Source organism: Pseudorca crassidens, chromosome 16 (genome assembly GCF_039906515.1).
Source record: "Pseudorca crassidens isolate mPseCra1 chromosome 16, mPseCra1.hap1, whole genome shotgun sequence".
Taxonomy (NCBI): domain Eukaryota; kingdom Metazoa; phylum Chordata; class Mammalia; order Artiodactyla; family Delphinidae; genus Pseudorca; species Pseudorca crassidens.
In genome coordinates, this window is record NC_090311.1 from 69,279,273 (window position 1) to 69,303,624 (window position 24,352).

At 35.9% G+C, this 24,352-nt stretch overlaps 1 protein-coding gene and 1 long non-coding RNA gene across 9 annotated transcripts in view; one reads left to right on the forward strand and one right to left on the reverse strand.

Moving 5' to 3' along the window:
• The window catches only part of JMJD1C (jumonji domain containing 1C), a 305,879-nt gene extending 281,748 nt beyond the window's left edge, over nucleotides 1-24,131 (forward strand). For 7 of the 8 annotated variants that reach the window (XM_067710825.1, XM_067710826.1, XM_067710821.1 and 4 more), the window contains 13 exons: nucleotides 1,322-1,411; nucleotides 2,395-2,522; nucleotides 2,708-2,921; nucleotides 3,430-3,644; nucleotides 4,576-4,854; nucleotides 7,651-7,819; nucleotides 8,528-8,618; nucleotides 9,090-9,220; nucleotides 9,614-9,736; nucleotides 13,026-13,165; nucleotides 14,709-14,885; nucleotides 22,828-22,959; nucleotides 23,221-24,131. In XM_067710825.1, the coding sequence (XP_067566926.1) occupies nucleotides 1,322-1,411; nucleotides 2,395-2,522; nucleotides 2,708-2,921; nucleotides 3,430-3,644; nucleotides 4,576-4,854; nucleotides 7,651-7,819; nucleotides 8,528-8,618; nucleotides 9,090-9,220; nucleotides 9,614-9,736; nucleotides 13,026-13,165; nucleotides 14,709-14,885; nucleotides 22,828-22,959; nucleotides 23,221-23,310 (1,979 nt within the window). In that variant the 3' untranslated portion in view covers nucleotides 23,311-24,131. Of the gene's footprint in view, nucleotides 1-1,321; nucleotides 1,412-2,394; nucleotides 2,523-2,707; nucleotides 2,928-3,429; nucleotides 3,645-4,575; nucleotides 4,855-7,650; nucleotides 7,820-8,527; nucleotides 8,619-9,089; nucleotides 9,221-9,613; nucleotides 9,737-13,025; nucleotides 13,166-14,708; nucleotides 14,886-22,827; nucleotides 22,960-23,220 lie in introns of those variants that run through there. The other variant, XM_067710828.1, reaches the window with a different exon arrangement.
• Nucleotides 9,906-22,831, reverse strand: LOC137209306 (uncharacterized). Its single transcript, XR_010935981.1, has 4 exons — nucleotides 21,507-22,831; nucleotides 19,971-20,897; nucleotides 14,298-14,918; nucleotides 9,906-13,389 (listed from the first exon to the last, which is right to left on the reverse strand). It is a non-coding gene; the product is annotated as an uncharacterized lncRNA (long non-coding RNA).
• Nucleotides 24,132-24,352: the final 221 nt, after the last annotated feature.

The following is a 24,352-nucleotide window of genomic DNA, read 5'->3' on the forward strand; positions in this document are numbered from 1 at the left end:
TCCCCTGCATTAGCAGGCAGATTCTCAACCACTCCGCCACCAGGGAAGCCCCAGAAGCTGTTAATTATACAGTCAAGCACATAAGTCACAATTGCATACTTAACTAGGGTGAATTGATTTTTCTAAAAATTGGTCCATAAAGTTTAAATCCAAATGTTCAAGAATATGCTACCGCTAGCACCATTTATCCACTAGTTAGAAAATGAAGAAGTCTTTATTATATATGAAAACATCCTTTGAAATGATTATTTCTAATTTGTAGAGAAGTAAAATGGCACAAGACAGTGTTCTTCATGTTAATACATTTGGAAGATAATAGTTTAAAAAGAAAGTACCTAACTGTACCTTTTGTCATGGTACAAGTGTTTTAGAAGAAGTTCATCCAAGGCAGTTAAGGAAGTAGCTTACGTAAATACTGGTAACCTGAAGGTTTGGGGGGTAAAGTCTTAATGAGAGGATTCAAACTGTGGAAGTATTAGAAGTAAAATCATGTTTAGTGATAGGCTATTTATTCAGTATCTAAAAACAGTGAATGTCATTTTCATTCCAGGCAGCTCTTTTTCAAAGTTGTATGTCAGATAGATGAACCATGATTTAGCCATCAGTATCTTTTCCAGTTTTAGGCTAGATTTGAATTTTATTTCTTCTGAAACTTTTCATGAAATAGTTCTGGATTTTTTTATGCTGAATTTAATGACCTTTTTGATACTTACTGAAGCTCTTACAGCCACATCATAGATAAGTAGTTATCTATATCATTAAATTTATAGAAGAAGATGTCCTTTGAGATCAAGGTATTGAATATTTTTCCTTTGTATGATATGCCTCATGCTATGCCTTAATACATCGACTCTTCCAGGTATGGAGCCTTATTGCAGTAATAGCAATTAAATACTGTCTTATCAAGTTGAGGCTTTTCACATGTCTTGTGACAGTTCGTGTCTTTGACCCATTAGAAAAAAATGAGTTGGCAGTAGCCTCAAACTTGTGAGTCTAATGTGCTAAGATCAGGCAAAAGCCCTGTTTGGCACAAATAGTTAAGAGTAAAAAATTAGCTACAGGGAAGATTGAGGTGACTAATACATTAATGAGACTAAAGAATGGTCATTTTAGAAAAGGCTAGTAACATTGTATCTGTTTTGTATCATGTTTTTATAAAATTCTCAGAAGAGTGGAACTGTTTTTTTTTTTTTAAGAAGCAAACATATGAAACCTACCATTGACATTTTACATAATTGCTAAACTCTTTATATGTAAGCCATCAATTTTATAATTCTAAAACCATGACTAATATAAAAGTACGTATGTTACTATCTTACAGATAAAGAACTGTATGCTTGGATGAAGTGTGTGAAGGGACAGCCTCATGATCACAAACATTTAATGCCAACTCAAATTATACCTGGTTCTGGTAAGTATAAATATACATTATTTTTTGGCTGCATTGGGTCTTCGTTGCTGTGTGCAGGCTTTCTCTAGTTGTGGCGAGTGGGGGCTACTCCGGGTTACAGTGCACAGGCTTCTCATTGCAGTGGCTTCTCTTGTTGCACAGCACGGGCTCTAGGCACGCAGGCTTCAGTACTTGTGGCACTCGGGCTCAGTAGTTTGTGGCTCACGGGCTCTAGAGCGCAGGCTCAGTAGTTGTGGCACTTGGGCTTAGTTGTTCCGCGACATGTGGGATCTTCCCGGGCCAGGGCTCGAATCCGTGTCCCCTGCACTGGCGGGCGGATTCTTATCCACTGAGCCACCAGGGAAGCCCTAAATATACATTATTGACTTAGTATTGTAACAGGTCTTTGTTGTTCCAGATTACTTAGAAGTATGTCAATAGTAGTAGAAAGAAGTGGTAAGGTTTATGTAATCTTGAATTGTTATTGCTCTGTTCTTAGAATCCTCTGTGTAATAAAGTTAGCAGGATAAGCCCAGACCCAGTGATGAAGAAAGCCTTAGAGGAGCCATTTTAGAAGGGGAAAACTGGGAATTCTCTGGCAGTCCAGTGGTTAGGACTCCACGCTTCCACTGCAGGGGGCACAGGTTTGACCTCTAGACGGGGAACTAAGATCCCACAAGCCACACCATGCAGCCAGAGAAAGGGGGGTCGTGGGGCGGGGAGACCAGAGTGTAATGAAAAAGCATATTAGATGTATTTATTACAGGTTATTCTACTTTTTTTTTTGTTTTTTTGAGCATAATGATTTTTAATTATAGAGGTAAAAGAAAAGAATAGAGAACATGAATTTGGTTGATTGATCAAACCTGAAATAGATGGAAGGGATGAAGGAAAAAATGGAAGAAAAGTTGAAAAGGCACAGAAAACCTCCACAAGAAAAAGAAAAAATTTTTATAATCTTAACAACTAGTGATGATCTTTTTATTAACCATTATATTTTGTAGTTTTGACAGATCTTCTAGATGCGATGCACACTCTTAGAGAAAAATATGGTATTAAATCCCATTGTCATTGTACTAACAAACAGAATATACAAGTTGGAAATTTTTCTGCTATGAATGGTGTGTCTCAAGTGAGTAAAAATCTCTATTCAAATAAAATTCATGGTTAATCAGCTTTGATATTTGAAATCCAATTTAGGACTTGTGTTTTATAAATTATGTTTCCTGTGTTACTGTATAAATGTAACCTCTATTTTTTAACTCTGAATAATTGAAGAAATAGTATTTTAAAAATTCAACTGTTCTACCTTTGTAGGTTTTACAGAATGTTCTTAATCACAGTAATAAAATTTCTCTGTGCATGCCTGAGTCTCAGCAGCAAAATACCCCTCAGAAGCCAGAGGGTAATGGCAACAGCAGCCCAGAGAGTGATGTAAGCACAGACAGCAAGTTAACTCCTCCAGAATCCCAGTCGCCACTGCACTGGTTAGCAGATCTTGCAGAGCAAAAGGCCAGAGAGGAAAAAAAAGGTAAACCTAGTTTATTATCTAATAGAGAATTGTAATCAACAGTGTAGTATTATACATTAACGTACTACTGTTCACTTAGAACAGTTTACTTTTGTCTTTTGCTCTCATTGTGGCTTAGGTTTTAACATTTGTCTTTTCTTACTAGGAACTCGACTTCCTGTGATCTTATCAAAGTTAGTTACAGAATCATCTGTAGATGAGCGTATCAGTAAAGCCACCAGGGCGATAGATTTGTAACTTTACACTTTCTCCCCGTCTTAGCTATAGCATTTTTCCTTTGTGACAGGTACAAACTCACCTACATGTCTAAAACACTGAGGAAGGCCTTTTCATATTCAAACTATTTGACTCCTGAAGGATCTAACCCATCCTCTGGTCTGTGTTCAGGTGAATAAATGACTAGTGCTACAGTTTTCATCTCTCACTGTAAAATGTAGGATGCCAGCTTTGTCTGTACTTTAGCAGCATGTTTAATTTTATGTGAATTTTGTAAAATGTTTTATTTCAGAAAACAAAGAATTTGCCCTTGAAAAGCAAATTAAAGAAGAGAGAGAACAAGACAACCCTGATTCTCCCAATAGCAGAACATCACCTCCTGTGTCCCAGAATAATGAACAAGGCTCAACATTACGAGATTTGCTGACCACAACAGCTGGCAAGCTACGTGTGGGTTCTACAGATGCTGGCATTGCCTTTGCACCAGTTTATTCAATGGGAACCCCCGTGAGTGAGATGCCAGATTTTTGGATTTCATATGGGCCTTAAATTTAGATTTGGGGTCTTGGCTGTGAACTACACAATAAATAGATGCACATGAAATCAAATATACCAAATTACTAAGCATGTTCCTATTTGCATTATAATTCTCATAACTTAAAAGCCAGAAAAAAAAAAAAAAAAGCCAGAGATTTTGTTCTTTTCCCAGGTGAAAAGGGTTGCAGAGGGGCATTTTGATTCCAAAAGAGTCCTAACATACTCCTTCAGAATTTGGTATCTAGTTGGGGGAGGGGGGGGCGGGCAGGGAATGACGTGGATGTGAATGTTTTGTTACTTAAAATATTTAGACATCAATTTTTGCTTTAATTATTCACCAAAAAAATTAAAAAAAAATAAAAACAAAAATTGCATAGGTAGACACAAATTTTTAGTGGCTTTTAAAAGTATTCGGGAGAGTATACCTATTTGTTCCCTCTGCCCCAATCCTAAAACGATATAAAAAGGAAGACCACACTTCTAGTTTCTGCAGATCCGGCGGTTTCTCACATGGAGACCACCCTACTTCTGCTTCCCACTGTCAGGAATAGTGTAGGGACTAGAGATCCATATCTATTGACATGATTCTTTTTTTGCCTCTCACCGCTGTGGCCTCTCCCGTGCGGAGCACAGGCTCCAGACGCGCAGGCTCAGCAGCCATGGCTCACGGGCCCAGCCGCTCCGCGGCACGTGGGATTCTCCCAGACCGGGGCACGAACCCTGTCCCCTGCACCGGCAGGCAGACTCCCAACCACTGCGCCACCAGGGAAGCCACAATGACATGATTCTTGAAGCCAGATATATTGTTTGTGTTGGTTGCTTGCTATGTAATAGTAAATAAAAACAAAAGTTTCCAAATGTAATCATTTCCCCTGAAAGTATAATTTTTTTTCCTTATTAGAGTGGTAAAAGTGGAAGGACTATGCCAAACATTCTTGATGATATAATTGCTTCAGTTGTTGAAAACAAAATTCCACCAAATAAAGCCTCTAAGATAAATGTAAAACCAGAGCTCAAAGAAGAACCTAAAGAAAACAGAAAACCTGCCATGGATGAAAACAATAAATTGTACAGTGATATACCACATTCTTGGATCTGTGAGAAGCATATTCTGTGGCTTAAGGATTATAAAAATATTAATAATTGGAAGCTTTTCAAAGAGTGTTGGAAACATGGACAAGTGAGTATTTTAAGCTGATTTAGTATGCTCTGAGTGGAACTAAAGCTGGTTGAATAGGAAAAATGGTTTTCTCCTTAGGATTAGAAAGGGGAAAGATAATACTTGACACATTTGAGTTGGAAGATATCAAAAACACCAAAAAAGTTACCAGAATGATTGTTTCTGAATCCTTATTTTTTTGGCCAGATTTATATGAATTAACAGGGAAGCATTGATTATTTGATGTTATAATTTCAATTTGTTAGCAGACTTTTAATAAAGCCATATATTCACAAAGTTTGGTATCACCTTCCTTTTTTTACATTTGTATTTTAGTTAACAGATTCATTTCTGCTATCACAGTGTTAATAGTAAAAGCAGTTTTCTTGAACTGATGAGAAGTGTAGATGCTTTTGCCTTTAATATTTACCTATAGAACATTTATTTATAAGTTAGTTCATAAAATCTTGAACGACAAACTCCATTATTTAACTTGGCTCAAATAAAAATGATTTTCTGTTTGACCAGAGTTTTGATATAATAATGTTTGATACATACTTCAGATGGTAATTTACATTAATGCACAAATTAGGATTTTGCATGACTTAATATTATCTTGTTTTTTTCTTGCATTCTGGAAAACATCATTGCTATTTTACTTCCCTTTTTTTATTCAACAGAGAGTTATTGAGCACCTAATAAAATCTAGTGTTTGTGCTGGCCATTAAGGATATAAAAATGAGTACATCATGTAAAAATGAGTAAGAACCATTTTAGTACAATGGTTCTTAATCTTTTTAGGTCTCTAGTCCTTTGTAAAATCCAATGACAGCTTGGTTCCTCACCCTAGGAAAAATACACGCCCATGCAATTGCATATACACGGTATTTAGCATATATTTTTTTGGTTGGCTCTCCCTTGAAGCCCTGATGCCATTGCTGCGTCACAATTCAGACGACTTAAATTTGTATAGGCTTAAACAGTCTTATAAATACATCACATGTTCTCAGAACTTTAAGGTACTGTGGAAACCTAAAAGAGTGAATGAATAAGCTAGAGTACTAATTCAAAAGGGCTAGTATGAATTGATGTCTCAGGGGTTAAGTGAAGGTTTTATAGATGGACAAGAGGTTGGAAATAAAAAGGATCAGGTGTTTGGGGAACTGTTCAGTAGCTTTGTTTATCTGACATAAGTAAGAGTTCTGTGGGGTAATGATGGGGAAATGAGGTGGTTACAGTTATGATTATGAGGGGCCTTTATATCTTGCTGAAGAGTTTGAACTTGTTCCTGTAGATGACAGTTTTAATTGAAGAATCAAAGAACTCAGATTGACTTTTTAAATTGAAGTATATTTGATGTACAATATTATGTAATTTACAGATGTACAATATAGTGATCCACATTTTTTAAAGGTTATACCCTATTTATAGTTACTATAGAATATTGGCTGTATTCCCTGTGTTGTACAGATCGACATTTTAAAATAACTGACAGCAAAGCAGATTGGAAGTTGAATTGGAGGCGAATAAGACCAGAGGCAAGGAGCCAAATTAGCAAGGCTTTCAGTATTTCAGGAAGATGATAATGATGATAGTAGCCTAAGAATTCTGCTTTAGAATATTCTGATTTATTAATTAACGTGCCTCTATAATTTTTTTTAATTTTTATTTTTCCCAAGCTGCTGGTTACCAAAATAAGGAGTGGCACAGGGCTGGATGGGAGTATTCCTGGATAGGCATAATAAGGGCTAGGAGTTAATATGTGAATTGTCAGCAGTAGTTAATTATCTAATAGCTGAAACTGTTTTAATAGTTGGATATATTATTAGCCCATTGAAAGGAAGTTTAATGTTGCAGTTACCCAAGTGGTTAACCAAACTTCTTTAAGGTGGTTTTTGCTGTTGTTTATTCCTTTTCTTTTGAGATACCTTTTTGTGATAACCCTAGCTTGAGGTTATTCTGCACTTATCATTCCTCAAATTTTATTATCTTGTGAGTTTTAAGAGTACTTAAAAATAACATCTTTTACAAGAGACTCTTACGTCATAACTTTCTGTGTTCTCTTTTACCTTTCATTTATAATAAAGGAATTAAAAAAAAAAGAAACCTAAGAATAATGCATCAGATTGCCTTTAGAGGTCTTTTTTTACATCGGCATTGGAGTTTTAAAACCACAAATCTTCAATTGTTGGTTTTTGGGTTAGAGAGCCGTGAGGGAATTTGAATTCATGTGATTTCAAAGGAGAGATTCACTTTCAGGGAATTTGGTCATTCGACTTGAAATTTATTGTTGTTGCACTTGGTTGTTTAATATTTTTGTCATGATCCTTGTAGAGGTAAAGAATGTGTTTTAGGTGATATAAAATCGGAATGTATATAAATTATGTTTTAATCCCAAGGATTCTGTATTTTATTTAAAAATCTTATTTACATATATTGCATATATACAAATATATAAGCTTATGTTTTGTCTATAAAAAGGAGTCTGTAAATAAAACATATTTATATTGCCTAGAAATTTTTTAGTATAGCCTTTCAGACTCTTTCCTGAAAAACACTACATATTTTTTGTTTTCAAAATGGCAGTGTACTCTGCCATGTACATGGCATTCTCTTATCAGCTTTTCTCTTTGAAAATATATTGTGAACATCTTTCCAGGTCAGGGACTATTTTTGAAAGCCTCTTTTATTCTCACAATTTGTCATTAGTCCTAAAATTCAACATGTTAACCGTCTGTTGTGTGTGTGTGTAAAATCAAATTTTGGAAGTGTGCATATACCTTTTAACTTTTCTTTATCTGTCTGTTTATTTATAAGCCTGCAGTGGTTTCTGGTGTGCATAAGAAAATGAACATTAGCTTGTGGAAGGCGGACTCAATTAGTCTTGATTTTGGAGACCACCAGGCTGATCTCCTGAACTGCAAAGACAGCATTATTTCAAATGCCAATGTTAAGGAATTCTGGGACGGTTTTGAAGAAGTTTCAAGTATGTTGTTTTTTGTTTCTTTGTTTTACTGTTTTCTTAAACATTTCCCCCCCAAATGATAAATTGTTTAATCTTTAAAATGTCTGTATTACTTTGTTGTCCACTAAAAAGGAACAAGTACTTGGAAGTAGGAGACTGGGTCCTATTCCTGGCTCTACCCCTCATTTTCTGTAACCATAAAGAAGTCATTTAGGAATTCCCTGGTGGTCCAGTGGTTAGGACTCAGCACTTTCACTGCCGAGGCCCGGGTTCATTCCCTGTTCAGGGAACTAAGATCTCACAAGCAAGCCACACGGTGCAGCCAAAAAAAAAAAAAAAAAGTCATTTATACTATGTTTCCATATGTCATATTCAATATATTAATATTCTTGGGGAATATTTTTGGCAACCCCCACAACATTTGAAACTTGAATAACATACTTTGTGTAAAACATTTTGAAAAAGTAAAAGTAAAAATGTGAGACTGTAATTTTAATAACAATTGTAAAGAGGCTTTTTTTAAAGAATTTTATGGTGATATTACAGATATCTGTGTTCATAAGGAACAAACATCTTAATACTACATGAATACATAAGAAAAGTCCATAAGCAAGCATTCTTTACCTACTGTACAATAATAGAGGTATTCATTCATTTCACATTTCTTCCTTCCTCTAAACATTAATAAAAAGACAGATTATCTTTTAATAATCAATTGCATTCTTACAGAACGGCAAAAAACGAAAGGTGGAGAAACAGTTGTTTTAAAACTGAAAGATTGCCCTTCAGGAGAAGACTTCAAGACTATGATGCCAGCAAGGTATGTATGTCTGTTTATACTTGTTATTTTGACTCTTGGCTTTGAGGTTGAGCTGAGATTATCCCCAGAAGTGGGATAATGATCTACAAATGTGAGCTTTAGGCAGTATCCTCCTCAATTAAAAATAAGTAATAAAAAAAGAAAGAACTGAATCTCTGTAGTCTGAGCAGGGGGAAGTTTTCGTTAGGGCAGTAAAGAAGAGGATGCTGTCAGAGGAGGCCCCATTTGGGACCTCTCTTCTCTTTGGTGCTTTCAATTTGCTGTGTTCAAGGAAAGAGAATTGCGGTTTTAGTCAGTATCACTTCTATTCTTTGCTTATCCATGTATTATGCATTCATTTAAACTTTGAAGTCAAGGAAAGTGTTAACTGTTAAAGGCCTTAAGGAAAGTTTAGCAACTTGAACATTTATATATTTGAAAGTACTTAAGAATGTAAACCTTTATTCAAAAGAAGTCAATGCTATTCTTCAGATATGAAGACCTTTTAAAAAGCCTGCCATTGCCAGAATATTGTAATCCAGAAGGAAAATTCAATTTGGCCTCTCATTTGCCAGGATTTTTTGTACGCCCTGATCTAGGACCCAGGTTGTGCAGTGCTTATGGTAAGTATATATTTGCATTTCTATCAACTTGGAGTATATGGAAGTTTAACTTCCTTCCAAAGATAAATTATCTAATCATTTTTAGATTCAGCTAAATCCGTTCCTTTAATAATCCATTGAAATCTTTTTCTGAGTCAAGCAGTGTATATTAGGTATTAATAGCCAATATATAGTTAAGTACCTGCTCATTCCTTATAAAATATAGTTACATTTTCTATTAATTTGATTTTTACGGTACATTTCATGGATTGTGATATTTTGTGAGCAGGTTTTGGAATAAGGAGACTAAAACTCAAATTACAATTAACAGATTTTCCTCATAGAGCTGATTTTGGAAGGAATATCTAGGATATATAAAGTGTTATGCTAAATAAAACTTCATTTTATACACAGGTGTAGCTGCTGCTAAAGATCATGATATAGGAACAACAAATCTACATGTTGAAGTTTCTGACGTTGTAAATATTTTAGTATATGTTGGCATAGCGAAAGGAAATGGCATTCTCTCAAAAGCAGGTAAAGAGACTTAAAGAATAGTGGTCTTTGGAATAACAGTTGAATAACCACACACAATAATATTATCCAGAATGTCAGCCTCTGAGTTAACATCAAAGATTCCCCAAAAAATTGCAGTGGATATTGGGATATTTTAATATTTATTTGGAGCTGTGATTAATTTACCTGGTTTTTTTTTTTAACACAAAAGGAATTTTAATTTTAAAAGTGAATTTTTTTAATTTGCTCATTTCCTATTATTAAATATTGGGTTTATGAAAATAAACTGGTAAGCTCACTTATAAACATTTAGTGAAGAACAGAAATTAGGTCCTTGAGCTCTGAAGATGATTAAGGCATGTTTGTGTCTAAAGCATTCTTTTTTCCCCTCTAGTACCAGAGAGAAGGGGCCTTTTCTCCCAAGTAGAAATAACTGTTCAATCCAGTGCATAGGTTTTAGAGTCTGTCCTCTAGGTTTCTTTCTAAAACCTTGTTCCATCTATCATTCCCTTCTTTATAGACATAGGTCCTTCAACTTTCTTTCTCCACTGGCTTCTTTTCTCAGAGTAGGAGCAAACTTCAGACTTTTCCTCCTTCCTTTAAAAGCCGCCTTCAGACCTTGTCTTCCTTGCCACCATCCTATTGCTCCTGCCCTCATAACATTATTTGCTGTGTCTATCACCTCCCTTTCATATTTCAGCTCAATGCAGGTTGGCCCCTGCCTGCCGCCCCACTGAGATTACTGTAGTGTTGCTATTGCTGTGGCTTTCACTGATAGTCATATTTCAATACAATGGTTTCTTTGTGGTCCTCTTATTATTTGTACCCTCTGTAGTAAACGACACCTCTTCTTCAAATAGTTTCCTTGGCTTCAGTAACACTACTCCCCTCATTCTTCATATGGTGGAGTTTCAGACTTTTCTAGAGTTATAGACTTTATCCTCTCCCTTTTCTGGTTTACATGCACTTCCTGTGAAATTCTATACATGATTTCCGACAGTTAGCTCAACAATTCTATCTGGAGCCCAGAATATATCTGCAGCTTAGTGGCTAGGTGCTCAGGACATGGGGGTTTATTATAATATTCACTCAGTTTTTGTGTCTGTTTGACAGCTTCTATAATACACAACCTAAATTCCTCCAAAACTGTAGAAACTCATAGTTTCTCAGCTTCTTTAACTGACTCTATTGATTGTAATTGATAAAAACTCTTGTCTCCCCTACTCCCAAGGATTTGAGAGTCAGGCACACTTGAGTTGTAGTCTCAGCTCTAGGACAGAAATATGTGTGACCTTTGATATCGGATTACTTCTCCTTTCAAAGCCTATGGTGCCACACAGTTACAGTTGCCCCTTCGTATCTGCGGGTTCTGCACCTGTGGGGTCAACCAGTCAAGGACAGAAAAAACACAGCAAAAAGAAAATACTCCAGTAAGTTTCAAAAAGCAAAACTTGAATTTGCTATGTGCTGGCTTTCAAAAAGCAAAAGGAGTTTGCTGTAGCCAGCAACTGTTTACATAGCACTCACATTGTATTTACAATTATTTACCTAGCATTTACATTGTATTAGATATTATAGCACTTAGTCTACAATACAGAGGTTACATCTGCTTTTCTCCCCTACTTTTCTTTCATCTCCTTAAATGCTAGAACTTCCTTATTCATCTTTGTTCTGCTCATCTCCCTCCCCCTGCTCACCTCCCATCCCTCATTCATAGCATAATGTTTGATCTTTTGAGAAAAAGTCATCAGCTTTTAATTTTAATTCTTGGACTTTAATTCTTGGACTGTCTTTCTTTAAAGTTTTTGCCAATTTTTTAGATGGTCACAAAAAAAGGAATGTTTTAGTGTTATAATAATGCTTAAAACACATCAAGAAAACCGACCTACATAAAGCACATGCTTTTTCCTCTGCATACAGTGGCTCTCCTACCTCCTGTCTCCCTAGCAAATTCCTGTATTCATCCCTCAAAATGTAGCTCAGATTGTCACCTCCCCCTAGAGGTCTTCATTTAAAGAATAAACTTTCTCTGCTCCAGCAACCATTTTCTTCCTTGTGATTTCACTGTCACAAATTAGGAAATATCTGATGTATTCTTTCTAGCAGCCTTTTTAGAATTCACAGAGCAGTAACAATTTTCTTTTTATCTTTTTCATTAAAAGATAACATTCGAGGACTGACCCAGTCTTTGTGTACCCTTTTGTACTCGTATGATTGTGCTTAACCACTATGTGATATTCTTGTTTATTTGCCTACACTTATTAATATCATCTTTTATTCTGTGAAGTCTTAACTGGGTCTTTTCTTAACTCTAATCCCCAAGATTCTAGGACAGTGCTTGGCATATTGTAAACACCTAATGTATAACTTCAAGAAATCTTTGCAGCTCACTTTAAAGATAAAAAAGATATAACTGTCACAAATGAGGGAACATTTGCTATGTTCTTTGTATTAGGCAATAGATTTCCTTTTCTCTTAAAACATTTCTTTAAAATGTTCATTGTGGGGTGGGGGTGGGATGAATTGGCAGATTGGGATGGACATCTATACACTAATATGTATAAAATGGATAACTAATAAGAACCTGCTGTATTAAAAATAAAATACTAAAATGTTCATTGTAGTAAAATCAGGCATTTGAAAACGACATTCCTGTCCTTCACTCAGAGGTAACTACAGTTAACATTTCTTCTGTGCATATATATGTGCAGTTTTTAATTTGTCAATAGTTCAGAAGAATGGCCTGATGCCTCCTCAGTCATAGCACCCGAAGCTTTTGCATTTGTTTACAGATTAACCAATAATAGTAAATGAGATCTCCCAGAAATTAGTCGGAAGACATTTTGCTCTGCCATTCATTAGTCATGGCAATGAATAAATCCCTTCTCCTCACTGAACCATTTTGCTGAGCTGTAAAGTAGAGGTTATGATCCTTGCCTACCATACAGGGGTCACGATAGTCCTTTTTATGAAATGCTGTGAGTACAAAACATTGTTATGACCACACCCTTGGGACAGGATGAAACTTGGTTATGTTTGAGTTAAAAGTCCTTGCGTTTTCATCTCCCATCCTTTGGTTTACAGAAAACAAATGAACTGGGAAAGTTACTGTTGATTCTGTTCCCAGTTACCCCGGCTCATTGTTCTCTGCTCTTATAGTTGTAACAGTTTTCATGTAGAACTGGGTTTATCTTCTCTTTAAGAGTCCCAGTCTAGTCAGGCACTATGCTACTATGATAGATCAATTGTAGGAGATGTGGCTTTCTGGTGGAGTCTTTACTGACCAGTTTGAATATATTCTGTGTTTCAGGAATACTTAAGAAATTTGAAGAAGAAGATTTAGATGACATTTTAAGAAAACGATTGAAGGACTCAAGTGAAATACCTGGTGCTCTGTGGCATATTTATGCTGGGAAAGATGTTGACAAGATAAGGGAATTTCTTCAGAAGGTATAATTTAGGTTACAGACAGTTTTATCTCTTCACCTTGAGCAGAGACTTAAATTTTAATGTAACTTCATGGGCATTCAGCAGTATAAGATGATTGAGTAATTTTTACTTAGGAGGATGGAATTTTTTGCTGTTGAAAATCAAAAGCTCCTTTCTCTTGAGGAATTTGAATGGCAGCTTCTTCTCAGTTGGTAGTACTCCTTCATCCCCTTAGAGTAAAGAACCTGTTAATGAGTCAGATGTTACCCTTGATGAAAAGTAGTGATTGGAATTATAGAATATAAAACCTGTCATAGAAACACGTAAAGAAGGCAGAATTTTTATTGTATTGGTATTTTTGGCTGTTGACCTAGACAGTAATTCTGCTCTCTCATATCTGTGATACTTATTTGAATAGACTGAAATTGAGTAATTGTATACTTGTTAAAAAAGTGACACATTAATCTGAAATTGGTTCAAACCCTTTTCTCAAATATTTTCTGAATTTTGTAATTATAGGGATTTCTTTTAATGGACCATAATTGCTGTTTTTCTTATTATACTTCATCTTCTTTCTGAATGGACTTAAGGTCTGTCTTTGGTCAGTGTGAGGCAAGGGAGCTATGGCCCTGTAACTATTATTTTATCCCAGAACTACCTAACAGTCTTTTAATTTAAAATGTTATAAACTATGCTTTTTAAAGCAGAACATTTCATTGGTTCGTTAGAGGGTCCCTTGAAAGTGATTTGTCAAGGGTTAGAAGGTTAGCAATATAAAGGTTATTTATCTGTGTACCTACCTTAAAAAAAGAGCAGCAAAAAGAAATGTTTATGGGGACTTTCCTGGTGGTCCAGTGGTTAAGACTCCACACTCCCAATGCAGGGGGCCCAGATTCAATACCTGGCCAGGGAACTGGATCCCGCATGCCGCAACTAAGAGATGCTGCAACGAAGATCCCAAGTGCCACAACTAAGACCCCATGCGGCTGAATGAATGAATGAATGTTTATGATGTCCACACATTCAAATGGTTTGGCTTTTGGAAAAAAGTTACTAAACTAAGCTTTTCCCCGTCTTTGTGCTATACTCTTAAAATAATTGTAAGGAACCAAATGGATGAAAGCTTCATAGTAGAGAGAATTCCCTGTTGTACCAGTGGTTAGGGCTCTGTGCTTCCGACTGCAGGGGGCACGAGTCTGATCCCTCGTCAGGGAACTAAGATCCCACATGTTGCACAGTGCAGCCCCCTAAAAAAAGGACTGAAAAAGAAATAAATAATAGTTAATAAAACTATTTTTTTTTTAAAAGAGAACTTCATAGTGGAAGAAGGTAAGGGAGTATGATTTACTTTATTAATAGCGTATCAGTGTGCAATATTGTTTTCATGTCCTTTGGCTTTTCCAATTGTAGAATATCATTTTCTTTAACTTAAGCTCAGTCATCGTTTCAGAAGGTTCTGAGAACAGACTGTTATTGTAAAGAAAACTGAAATTTAACGGAACAGGATTTACCATTTTCTTTACTTAAATTGGGGTATATATTTTCATTTTAATCTATATTTCAGATTTCAAAAGAACAAGGCCTTGAAGTTCTACCAGAACATGATCCAATTCGTGACCAGAGTTGGTATGTGAACAAAAAGCTTCGCCAAAGACTGCTTGAGGAATATGGAGTCAAAGCCTGCACTCTTATTCAGTTCCTTGGTGATGCCATCGTCTTACCAGCAGGAGCACTTCATCAGGTATATAAAAGGTTGCTTCTAACACACTTGTTACTGAAAGAACCAGAAAGAAATTGTTCTGAGTATAAATATAAATGAAGGAAGATGTAAGAAAGAATGACCTACACCAGTATGCCTTCATTAAGAAATTACTGAAACAGCTTTTCAGTGCTTGATGAGATCTGACGTAATTAAATGCTTTGAGACCTTTAAATATATAAACATGAGCCAGATTTCCATTTTTGTATTGCTACTGTTTGGTGGATTGAAATCTAATTTCAAAGACTTTTAAGGAAAAAAAGAGTTACTGTATATTCAGTTCTCAATAGCTGAGACTTAACAGTGGGAGGGGGGAGTATCAGGACTTAGAGATGATACATTTTCTAAGGCACCAAATATGAGTAGAATGAGTTATTAGGTAGACCATTCCATAATTCAGGCTTTCACTGTACTTCCTGCCTCTTTTTAGTTTGCTAACGTAGCAATAGCACGTCGAAAGAAAGGTGCTGCGTAATTTTCATAGCTACTGATTCACAAAACTTTAAAACTGAAATACACATCTAGTCTTCGTTTCTGTGGCTTGACTGTGTGGCACCTAGAAGAATGGCATAGAATAGATGGTGATATGGAGGGTTTGGATTAAAAGCATATAGTGGGTTCCTATAAGTAGACTGAAGCTACCGCAGAGCAGTTTAGCGCTCATAGTAACAGAGTGCAAAGGAAACCCGAGAATCCAGAAAACTAGTTTGCCTCAGAGTTGGTTCCCCACCTTTGCCACCACCTGGTTATTGAGATGTATCTGATGTGTTTACTTTTACCAAGCAAAGTTTCCTACATTTTATATAACTGTATGCAATTACTGCCTGTGTAATATTTGTGACACTATTATAATAGCCACAAATATTTCTTAAGTGAGAATAGTTGCTTAGTTTTTAAGATGTCAAGTTAGGGTTAGATTTATCATTCCTAGATCTCAAACAGCATTTATTGTAAAATATAATTAAGTGTATTAATTAAATGAATGTATTATTTATGTTAAATTGTTTTATTTTCTCATGGACTTATATCATCATTTCAGAGATGTGTCATTTATGATTCATGTTTAACTGGGATTCACCCCACATACTATTCTTTGGCCTTCTAGCCTCTTATCAGAAAATAGCTAATCTGTATTCACATGTAAAATGCCCTCAAAGGAGCAGTCTTGTTTAAGAGAATAGCACAGTAAATGTTTTTCTAACTAGGTGTAATTATTTGATAATACAAAACAGGTTCCCTTGAAAATCCTTGCTCACATACTCAGTTTATCCAGTATCCATTTTCTTAAAAGTCATACTGGACAGTGCATTTTTTAGGTATCATTTGCATCATAATGTACCTTTTAGTGTACAGTTCTGTAAGTTTTGACAAATATGTAGTTAGGCAACAACACAATCAAAATAAAGAACATTGCCATCACTTCAGAAAATTCCCTGTTACTCCCGCCCCCCCACTCCCCACATACTTTTGTTTTTAATTTTTATTGGAGTAGAGTTGATTTATAATGATGTATTAGTTTCAGGTGTACAGCAGAGTGAATCAGTTATACATATACATGTATCCACTTTTTTTAGATTCTTTTCCCATACAGGCCATTACAGAGTATTGAGTAGAGTTCCCTGTGCTATACAATAGGTCCTTATTAGTTATCTATTTTATATGTTAGTAGTGTGTATGTGTCAATCCCAGTCTTCCCTCCCTTTCGCCCCTGGTAACCAACCATAAGTTTGTTTTCTACATCTGCGACTCTATTTTTGTTTTGTACATAAGTTCATTTGTACCATTTTCTTAGACTCCACATATAAGCGATATCATATATTTGTCTTTCTCTTACTTCACTCAGTATGACAATCTCTAGGTCCATCCATGTTGCTGCAAATGGCATTATTTCGTTCCTTTTTATGGCTGAGTAATATTCCATTGTGTGTGTGTGTGTGTGTGTGTGTGTGTGTGTGTGTGTACACACACACAAACACACCACATCTTCTTTATCCATCCCTCTGTCAATGGGCATTTAGGTTGCTACATGTCCTGGCTATTGTAAATAGTGCTGCAGTGAACATTGGGGTGCATGTATCTTTTCAAATTACAGTTTTCTCTAGATATATGCCTAGGAGTGGGATTGCTGGATCATATGGTAGTTCTATTTTTAGTTTCTTAAGGAACCTGCATACTGTTCTCCATAGTAGCTATACCAATTTACATTCCCACCAACAGTGTAGGAGGGTTCCCTTTTCTCCACACCCTCTCCAGCATTTATTGTTTGTAAACTTTTTGATGATGGTCATTCTGACCGGTGTGACCTCATTGTGGTTTTGATTTGCATTTCTCTAATAACTAGTGATGGTGAGCATCTTTTCATGTGCCTTTTGGCCATCTGCATGTCTTCTTTGGAAAAATGTCTATTTAGATCTTCTGCCCATTTTTTGATTGGGTTGTGGTTTTTTTTTTTTTTGATATTGAGCTGCATGAGCTGTTTGTATACTTTGGAGATTAATCCCTTGTTGGTTGCTTCATTGGCAAATATTTTCTCCCATTCTGAGGGTTGTCTTTTCATTTTCTTGGTTTTCTTTGCTGTGCAAAAGCTTTTTAATTAGGTTCCATTTATTTTTATTTTCATTAATCTAGGAGGTGGATCAAAAAAGATCTTGCTGCTATTCATGTCAGAGAGTGTTCTGCCTGTTTTCCTCTAAGAGTTTTACAGTATCTGGTCTTACATTTAGGTCTTCAGAGGTTATTTTTGTGTGTGGTGTTAGGGTGTGTTCTAATTTCATCATGTATACAGCTGTCCAATTTCCCCAACACCACTTATTAAAGAGAGTGTCTTTTCTCCCTTGGACACTCTTGCCTCCTTTGTCATAGTTTAGATGTGTGTGGGTTATCTCTGGACTTTCCATCCTGTTCCACTGATCTACCCCCCACTTTTTAGTCAACCTCTTCTCCTACCTGATATTGCTACAACCACTTATCTATTTTCTTTCTCTATAGTCCTGCCTTTATATGAATGTCATATGATTGGACAGTATGTAGCCTTTGAGTCTGACTTTTCTTATTCAGTATAATGTATTTGAGTTTCATCCATGTTATTGTGTACATCAGTAGTTTCTTTTTATTTCTGGGTAGTTTTTCATTGTTGTTTTCAGTTTGGGGCAATAATCCACTATAAGCCACATTTACGTACAGGTTTTTGTATGAATATTGGTTTTCATTTCAGTTGGGTAAATACCGAGTAGTGGGACCACCTGGTCACATGATAAGTGTGTGAATAACTTTATAAGATACTGCCAGGCTAGTGGTTGTACCATGTTCCATTCCCCGAAGCAGTATATGTGAGTTCCATCTCCTCTGCTTACTGTCAGTTTTGTTTTTAAGCATTTGAATCTCACTATGGCTTTAATTTACATTTTCTTAATAACTAAATATGTTGAACATCTTTTCTCGTGTTTATTTGCCATCTGTAAATCTGTTTTGGTAAATGTGTTCAAATATTTGTCCATTTTTTTCAACATGGATAGGCTGGGATATATTAAAATTAAGAATTCCTGTTCATTAAAAAAAGCACCATTAAGAGAGTGAAAACGTAACCCAAGAGTGGGAGAAGTATTTGCAATACATTTATATATACATTTTTGTAATTGGGTTCTTTTTTTCTTACTATGTTGAATGTCTTTAAGTCCTTTGTCTGATATGTGCTTTTGCACATATATTCTCCCAACCTGTGGGTTGTCCTTCCATTTTCTTAATGGTGTCTTCCAAAGAGCAGTTCTTAAATTCTGATGAAGTTCAGTTGATCAGGTTTTTTTTAATGTATTATATACTTTTATTGTATCTGAAAAATTTTGCCGAGCCCAAGATCAAAAAGACTTTCTCTTAAATTTTCTTCTAGAAGTTTTATAGTTGATAGTCTTACATATAGGTCTGTTATCCATTTTTAGGTTAATTTTTGTATATAGTGCAGAGTGTGGACTGAAGTTCAGTTTTTTTGCATATGGACATGCAGTTGTTCCAGTACTGTTTGTCAAGAAAACAATCTTAAAATACTTTCTTTTGAAAATGTAATGCATTCATATGATTTTTAATTCAAACAGTACACAGTGGTTCACAGTGAAAATTAAGTCATTTTCTCACCTTTGCCCTCAGTTCCTCTACTCCAGAGGCAATCACTATTACCACAGAGAGAGTCTGCATGTAAATGTCTCTCTACTGCTTATACTTTCTTGGGGAAAGACAGGGAAGAGAATAGCTTTTTTTTCTCAAAATAGTGGGCAAAGTAATCCTGTTAAAAAGCTTAGTTCACAAGTCACTCTGCTTTAGCCTCACTTAAACAGTATGTACTTGTATCATATTCTGTACTTAAACACACTCTTAAGATGCTATACTTAAATAGACTGAAACAGCATCTAGACTGGCAAATTCTATTCTGATCTCTGCCACTAAATTGTTGAGTGTTCCAAAGTAAAAACCTTCTCTGCTGCATATTTTGGCACAGAATTGCAAGAATTTCTACCTTCCTTCCCTCACGTGATATGATAATGACAGCACAGTTATTTGTACTCTGTTTAAAGGGTGTTGTCCATGACTCACAAGTGGTGGTAATGTGGTTTTGAGAGAGAATTAAAAGGAAGTATGAACTCTGTTAACAATGTTAACTTGGATTTAAGACGCATTATTATTTACAATTTACGTAGTCCATAGAGGTCCTGAAAACTTTTCATTGATGGCTTCAACACTTCCAGTAAACCACAGGTAGCCCTTTAAATAATCCCAGAGTCTCAGTGCTTCTCTCACACTTTAGCATACATCAGAATTCCTGGAGGGCTTGATACAACACAGATTGCTAGACCCCATGCCCAGAGTTTCTGATTCAGTGGGTCTGAGGAGGGACCTGGAATTGTACATTTCTAACAAGTTCCCAGGTGACACTGACGTTACTGTTCAGGAACCACGCTTTGAGAACCACACAGATAGGAAGCCCTTGAAAAACCCAAGGCATGTAACAAAAAACTTCCGTCCAAACGATAGTGCAGGACTTGACTGGCCAGCAATGCTAGGGAAGAATCAACATACCTTTCTTTGATTTGTCAGCAGTGAGCACTTCGAGAAGCCTGGGGCGGGAGGAGAGACGGCCACGGGACAACTCTGTGCAGCGGCATTCAGATGTATATCTCGGCAAGTTGAGGGACAATATCATAGCCACAGCCCTCTTTATTTTCTAAGAACTACTCTAGAACTGCAGGCTTAAAAATCTTCTGTTGGCAAATGTGGCTGAGTCTGTGAAACCCTGTGTATACCCTTAGATAAAGCAGGTGAATCTTGACCTCCAGGATTCACTTTCTCAGCTCTAGTGTCCCGAGGTTTAGAGTAGCTTTCAGTTTTAAACAGCAACAGTTTTTTTAAATTAACAAAATCTTTACTGATAATTTTGTCCTCAACTACTTAACTGATTGTATTTGGTCATTCAAAGTAAGTTAATAATATTGCTAAGTTGTAAATTCTCTACATTCTTATGACTAAAAGGACTCAGACAAAATCACAGTGTCAAGATAATAACTTTCCTACTCTGAAAACAAAAGTTACATTTTCTTAACATTACCTATATATGATTACAACTGATCTTGAAGGCAAGTATGAATAAGACAGTCTGCCAAGGAAGTGAAAAGTAAATGACTCAAAGATGGCACAAAAAGGGGTAAGTGGAATGGGAAGTTCAGATATGTTTCACCTTAAAACTGAACCTTGCCTTTTCAAACTAACCCTTAAGTCTTTAAGCAGTCTATATCAAGTTGAGGTCATTAGGAAACAAAATAACATCTTGTAACCACTAATGAAAGTCACTGTTCTAAAAGTGATTTTAAAACAACCATAAGAATCAACTTTTTCAGAGCTCTGGAATCTAATTCAGAACTTACATGGACCAGCGGACTGCTTAATGAAGAAGAGGACATCTGAGTTTTGGCCTTCAAGGAAATCTCTGACAAGTCACTGGCTGACCACCTGAGATAACCGAACAGAGACATCAGTGAGCACGCCAGAGGAGAATAGTCTTTGCAAAATTAGTTTGGAAAGGTCACAAAACAAATGGATGACTACAGTCCCTATCAATCAACAGCAGCAGACTGTGAGGCAGGGGAGAACCTGATTCTAGTTACCACAGGATAATGTTTAGATGTCCAGTTTCCAACAAAAAGTCACAAAGCATACACAGAAACAGGAAAGTAGGGCCCATTCATAGGGAAAAAATACCTCAACAGAAACTGTCCCTGAGGAAGGCCAGACATCAGACTTACTAGATAGACTTCTAAGTCAGTTATCTTAAATATGCTCAAAGGGCTAAAGGACTATGGAAAAAAGAAATAAAACCAGGCAAATGATGTTTGAATGCAATTAGAATATCAGTGAAATTATTTTTTAAAAAATAGTTACATATGCTAAAAGTTACATGCTAGAACTTCAGAAGGACTTAATCCCCACAGCATGTTCAGATGAATGTAAGGTGAGACAGGGCATTTGGAGCCTGTGTATGCTGGTATGACTGCGTTCATGTAGGACTGTAAAGCATCTGTTAGACAAGATATCACAGGAGCTGGGTTCCTGTTGACTTGCCATTTATTGGCTGATTTATCTTGGAACAGGCGCTGAACTGCTTATCCATAGTTTCCTGCTCTGTGAAATAGAGCATCTGTTCTACAGACACATAATGAAGATCCAATGAGACTGTACAGCAGTGCTGAAAATGTGAGGCATCCACTATGTTCATCCTCCACAGGAATCAACAACCTAATGATTAAAGGAAAAAAATGTTTATATGCTACCGAGTTATCAGTAAAGGCACAGTGCTTCAGTTAAAGACATCTGCAGCTGTTCAGGTGGTCACTATGCCCAGAGGAGCAATTCCAGCCCCTTTGGAATTTCATCACTCTATCATCAGATGTTTTCCACAGTCTCTATTCCCCACTTGTTATCTCCCTCTGCTCACTTCTCCCAACGAAATTTACTTGCATACTTTAAAAATTAGAATAAATGCAAATGTTTAGTTTTCCAGTTATTTCTCCTTTCCCAGGAATTTTATGATATCTTTTAATATCACTAGAGGACAGCAAAGAAACAAAATCCAGATTGGATAAGCTTGGTCCTTTCTCTCTCATTATCCTGAGTGTTGATAGAAAGCAGTTCTAAGAAACTGTAAAGTGCAGTTAGTCTGTACATATGCTGAACAAATAACAGGTAAGATTATTGACTGGCTTCTTGTGAACACCATTTAGTCACGAGAGGGAGAACTAGCAGAAAAACAGTTGTACTGACGCCACAAGAGACTGAAGGGTATCATCTTTAACTGGTTGATTTGAAAGAAAAGGCACAAAGGGAAAAAAAGCACAAACAAAATCCTCGGAGAATTCTACAACTGCTGTGGTCAGTAGATCTGTCTGGAACTACAGTTTTCATCACAGTTCCTCATAAATAATCAAACTAAGTTTCATTTCCTTTAATCTACTCTCTGGTGTAAAAGTTAACAGTGAAATGACCAAATGCAGAAAGTCAAAGGAGCAACAACAGACATCCGGGTTGACTGCACTGATTGGTGAAACAGGTACCTTCCAGTTAGCATTTTGTTGTTGTTGTTGCTTTTAAGTAACACCCCCAAATCCACGTTGACAACATTGATAATTAGGATCTGATTATCAGCCTCTCTGAAGGATTCCTGGAAAAGTTCTTTTCTTTGCATCGTTTAAAAATATTCCATTTACATGAAGCTTTTCAGTGATAAACTTTCTCATAAAGTGTGGTGTTCCACTTTGAAATGCATTTGATGTTTTGGAGAAAATAAGTTCTCTGGTGAATTGTCTCTTGTTCCAGCAGACAACTTTGCTTCTCTTTATTCCCACCTCCTAAAACTTATATTCTTCTGTTTCTGTTTGGGGAATAGGTACAGAATTTTCACAGCTGTATTCAGGTAACTGAAGACTTTGTGTCTCCAGAACATCTAGTACAGTCATTTCATTTAACACAAGAACTGAGACTTCTGAAGGAAGAAATCAATTATGATGATAAGCTACAGGTAAGAGATGAGTTTTCTAACTAGCTCCTGTTCTGCAGGCTTTTTATATTCAGAATTATAAAACATGCATAACAGCTTAGGCCATCACTGCCTAGTTTGTCACATTAGGATAACAACCAAAGATTAGCGCCAGTATTTAATTATATGACTAATTTTAACTTTTGGCTTAACAGTTTTGTTTTTTTTTTAAATTCTGATGCAGTTTTCATTTGTTAATTTATCTCCTGCTGAAGTGATCAGAAATACCAACATCTCTTTCAGGTTAAAAATATCTTGTATCATGCAGTCAAGGAAATGGTGAGAGCTTTGAAGATACATGAAGATCAAGTAGAGGCTATGGAAGAAAATTAGGTGTGGTCCAGTTTGATGTTTTTAGGCCATTGAACTGGAATTACTTACTCTTGAACAATGATATGTATGTACACTGACTTAAGCTTCATAAAACCATCAGTGCCAAGAAATTCTCTTTGTAGTAATTACTTGTTACTGACACCACAGCAGTATAGCATAAGTCACAGCTCCTGTGATTCAGTGATATTAAAACAAGCTTAATTTTAAAGCAGCAATTCATAGCTGTTTCTGTATTATAGTGTATATGATGTTTGTGAAAATGCCAGATTTAAAATGATGTATTTATTTTTGGAAAAAAAATACAAAATTCTATGCTATATTGTTGATCAAGTGTAAATGTGACTATGTACAGTTTACTAAAATAACTGATATTTTTCACTACATTGAGACAGTTACTGTGAGAATAGGACACAAAACACCAGCTATTGCCTGCATTTGGGAAATTGCTGAATCGCACAGCATACATGTCATAATTAGAAAATTACTGCCAAATGACTGTAAAATTTGTAAAATATAAAGTATATAAAGTAGATACTAAATACAGACACTTCAATATTTTGTTGAAGCTATTGACTGTACAATTAAACATTTTCAAAAGGTGTAATTTATTTAAAATTGTCTCATTTTGGTAAAATTTATGTGAACTTTTAAAGCTAAATATTAAACTTAATATGCTATGTAAATATATACATATATACATTTAATGATGTATTTTTTTAAAACATTGGCTTGCTTTTATTTGTTAAAGTGCAAGTGTTACATATGGCTTTGTAAAGTTGAGAGGGGTTTTACATTTTCCATTAAAAGGACTTTATCAAAAATTGGCTAGTCTAAGAGTTCTCCCTCTTGATATGCCTATTACTGGGGGCTTCGTCATCATCAAGGTGACTACCAGCATTTTCTTGTGATACAGTGTCCTCTCCTGGAACACTTCCCTCTTGTCTTTGATTCTTGTAAGCTTTTTAAGCTTTCTTCAGATGTTATAGGTCGTCACAAGTAAGTGCCTCCACTTTCTTGTCCTATGGCCCAGCTAATGAATACA